At 45.0% G+C, this 3,893-nt stretch overlaps 1 protein-coding gene across 1 annotated transcript in view; it reads right to left on the bottom strand.

Annotated features, from left to right (window-relative positions):
* Positions 1-3,893, bottom strand: part of nod1 (nucleotide-binding oligomerization domain containing 1) — a 12,081-nt gene that overhangs the window by 5,089 nt on the left and 3,099 nt on the right. Inside the window, exons 2-4 of the mRNA XM_023419002.2 lie at positions 1,522-3,334; positions 1,351-1,434; positions 22-105 (exon numbers count right to left, since the gene is read on the bottom strand). Of these exons, the coding sequence (XP_023274770.1) occupies positions 22-105; positions 1,351-1,434; positions 1,522-3,334 (1,981 nt within the window). The remainder of the gene's footprint in view (positions 1-21; positions 106-1,350; positions 1,435-1,521; positions 3,335-3,893) is intronic.

The following is a 3,893-nucleotide window of genomic DNA, read 5'->3' on the forward strand; positions in this document are numbered from 1 at the left end:
TCTTGTTGGTTAGAAACATACTTGACAACTCGCAGCTTTGGGCATTCCTCAATTATCTGAGCAACCAGCTTGGCTCCAACATCTGTGATGTGATTGTTGTAAAGTCTGAGGACAGAAATAAAGATTCAGTTTCACTCTCAGAAAAACATAAAACAGGGTTTTCCTTTATGGAGTCACAAGAAAAGTCCAGTTACCCTGAATTACTGAGAACCATTTCATACTTCAGGTAGTATTAACACTTGTTTTTGGGGCAGCTTTGAATAAAACACATCACATGATACTGGTGATGGTGATATTTGTCTTTTTTTCTGCCCTGCAGTTTCTGCTAAATGTTCAGCTGCTAAAGACACAGGGCTCAAAAACCCCCAACTACTTGCTCCACCTCTCATTCATTTACAGTATACTCAAAATCATGTGACTAAAAACTACAAATGAATAAATAAAAATGACATAAAGCAGCAGAGCAAAAACATTAGTTTCCACTCCTGACAGCAGTTATCTACACTACAGTGTGTATTAGTGACAATATGATCCCCTTGCCTCTATCAGTAACATTTAACAGCTGTGCCACGTCTTTATTATGATGCTATTGTCACAAAGTTTGAGAGGTTCAGTGAACTAGTCATGATTAGTAAAACTCAGCCTGTGAAAACAAGGTCATTGTTGACAAGGTCAAACATGTCATTATCCAGATAACGTGTAAATGAGGCTTAAATGTCAGGATATCTGAGCCTTGACCGTTTTAATGTGTTTCTCAACAAAAGGAAGTGCAATACTAAATTGCTGTCCATATGTTGCTGCTGCTGGGAAGGTCCAAATCTTTTCCTTCCACAACAAAATACTATGTAACACTACAGTTTTATATATTATATACAGTGTGTTCAGAAACCCCATTTCCTCTGTGAATGTCCATCCAAAGCCTTGACTTCAACCTCATCTAACATCTCTGGAGCCCTGAAAATGTCTGTCCACTGACAGTCCCAAACCAACCTGACAGAGCCTGAGGGGATCTGCAGCGAAGAGCGGTGTGCAAACCTCTGGTGACGTCATACCCAAGAGGACTCAAGGCTGTAGTCGCTGCCGAAGGTCAACACTGAAAACACTTGTTGTCGGTGGTTACACTAACTCCAAGTCAGCTGAGGCTCAGCTGTTGTTGTCTCCAGCTACACTTTCATAAGGCTGCATTAATGTAGAATGGCAAACCAACACCTACATCATTGGTGTCTGGTTAAACTGTCTGGTTACTAAAAAATTAATCCACAACTTTCAACTATTCAGAATACAGAATTTTCCCTTTCCACTGTATAATCAGTTTTCAAGCACACAGGAACAATTCATATGTTTACTCACCCCAACACCTCCACAACTTTGTGCTTACACAGCTCCTCTGCAAGAACCTCGATGCTGCTGTCTGACAGGTGATTGACGCACAACCTGAAGACAAGCAGTTCAACCACATTATAGAATCAATCCAAATGTCCCTCATCAGAAGGTCGGTAAAAACATGTTTACACCTCTTACCTCACCACTGTCATCTTACAGAATGAAGGCTTCAGCTGTTTCACCCCATAGTCACTGATGTTGTTGTTATCCATGTCGAGCCCCAGGAGTTTCTGACGGTGTTGCAGCACAAAGTTTAGGGCGGTGCAGTCGCCCGAGTAAACGTTACAGTAACCCAGCTTGATGAAGCTCGCTGTGATGCCTTTGGCCGTCATTTGAGCTATGTCTTTGCTGCCTGTCTCAAAGATGCACCTCAGCATCCACAGGAAGTTGGGCAAAACATGGACCTTCTTGCCTTCGTCGCCATTATAGTGGGGTAAGCCGTGGAGGTGGGACTTCACACTAGTGGACAGGTAAGATTTTAGCAAGGCTCGTTTCTTCTTTAGTACCACAGGAGACACCAGGTGCTCCATCAGGCCAGTGTGAGCCTTGGAGAGGAGTCCACACAAGAAGAGGTTAGTGAACTGAAGGTGCTCATTGGTTGCAAACAGTTTCTTTTCGCTGGGCTTTGAATTGTCACTGATACAGATGTCGAAGAGCAGACAAGATGGTTTCCTCTTCCTGCTGCACTCTGTGAAGAACTTGAGGATGGAGCTGGCAGCACCCTCTTCATCCAACACGAGAGCAAACGCCGCCAAGAAAGACTGCAGGGTGATGTGGAGGAACTCAAAGTTAGCAGGGCCTCCACTGGCGTCGTACTCACTGGCGGGTCTGAGGAAGCCCAGGGGTAGGTCCTCCTCGCTCAGACCAAACGCTGTGACCTCCTCTTGGTTACAAATGAAGCTCCCTCTGTCCATCCCCTGAAGCGCCAGCTTTGCAAATGCAACGAGCGGTTTCAGTCCTGCTTTGAATGTTTCTGAGGCGCAGCGGGTGCTCTTCTTCAGCAGAGACGGAGCCGGCAAGGCCGAGCGGCTGAGGAACACCTCCGACAGCAGGAGGAAGATGCCGGTGAGCGTGATGCAGGTGTCGGGCAGATGAAAACTATCGTGCATGGTGTGCAGATGCCTGAAGCTCTTGAATACAATCCAGCAGAAGAGCGGGGTGCAGCACAGTCCGCAGAGGTGGGGGCTGGCATCCAGCTGAACTGACACCAGCTGCCGGTGTTCCTGCTCCTTAAAGTGCAGATCGATGTAGGTCTTCAGGTGAGTTGGGGAGAACCCTCGCAGAACCGCCTTCTTCCTGATCACCCTGCTCTGGATCTCAATCCCTGTCCGGGCCGTCAGCACCTTCTGGGAGCTCTTGAGAAGTTTCCCGCAGAGCAAGCTGACCAGCAGCTGGAGGGGATGCGCCTTGGCTTCTGGTGAGACCACTTCAGGGACATTCATCAGATCTATATCCTCTTGAATCTCGTCGTAGCCATCAAATGTAAAAAGAACCTTCTCTGGGAAGCGCAGGATGTAATCGTACACTTCATCATCTGGATCGTGATCTGGGTGACAGTTGTATTTGAACAGAAGGTCTCTGAGGGAGATCTGCTCCGTCTCCTTGAAGATGCTGAACATCCTGCAGCGGAACTTAAAGAAGAAGATGGCATCCGTCTGCAGCTCCTTCTTGGACCAGAGGTTCTGCAGCTTCTGCAGGAGAATGGATTTTCCTATGCCGGCATCCCCCATCAGATAGATGATTTCCCCTTGAGGATTGAAGACGGCGTGGTCCCCAAGAAGCTGGTCCAGGCTCTCCACAAAGCCCAGGCTTTCATTGCACTCGTTCAACAGTTCCATCACAGTGTCCGTGTAGAGGTCCTCTAGACGGGTCTCCTCTCGCTGGCCGTACGACATGATGAAGCAGGTGTCCTGGCTCATTTCATGCCTCAACTTCTCACAATACCTGCTGACTTAGAAGACATAAGGAAGCCATTAATGGTATCAGTAGAACCCAGCAAGGAGAGCAAAAATGTTTCTGATAAAAGAAGTAAAATAATTAGAAATGTAATGAGGCCACACAAGGTTTGAAACCTAATCCTAACTTGTTATATATAATATATATATATATGCTGTTTGGTGAACACACTGTTATGCACAAGGTGAACAGAGCAGCTGTTCACAGCTGGAAATAATTCAACAAAACTGCACTGTAAAATTATAATTTGATAAATCTGCAGGCAACTGTGGAAAGTAACTAAGTACATTTAATCGACTTTTTCTACTATGTTTTAGATTCTTCATATTGTATTGTACTTTTTACACTACATTCACAACATCTATCTGGCAGCTATTGCTTACAGGTTCGGAGGATGTCCAAAATTATAATATAATAATATCTTGATACAGTCCAGCCCCAATATTGGGATTTTTTGATAATATAAATACATATAATATAATTCGTACTCAGTGGAGACTGCGCAAACATGAAAAAATTATATGGATATCAGCCTAATTGCTACATTATACATA

Source organism: Seriola lalandi, unplaced genomic scaffold (assembly GCF_002814215.2).
Source record: "Seriola lalandi dorsalis isolate HSWRI2012SDOR001 ecotype SW California unplaced genomic scaffold, Sedor1 jcf7180002054588, whole genome shotgun sequence".
In the NCBI taxonomy this organism is placed as follows: domain Eukaryota; kingdom Metazoa; phylum Chordata; class Actinopteri; order Carangiformes; family Carangidae; genus Seriola; species Seriola lalandi.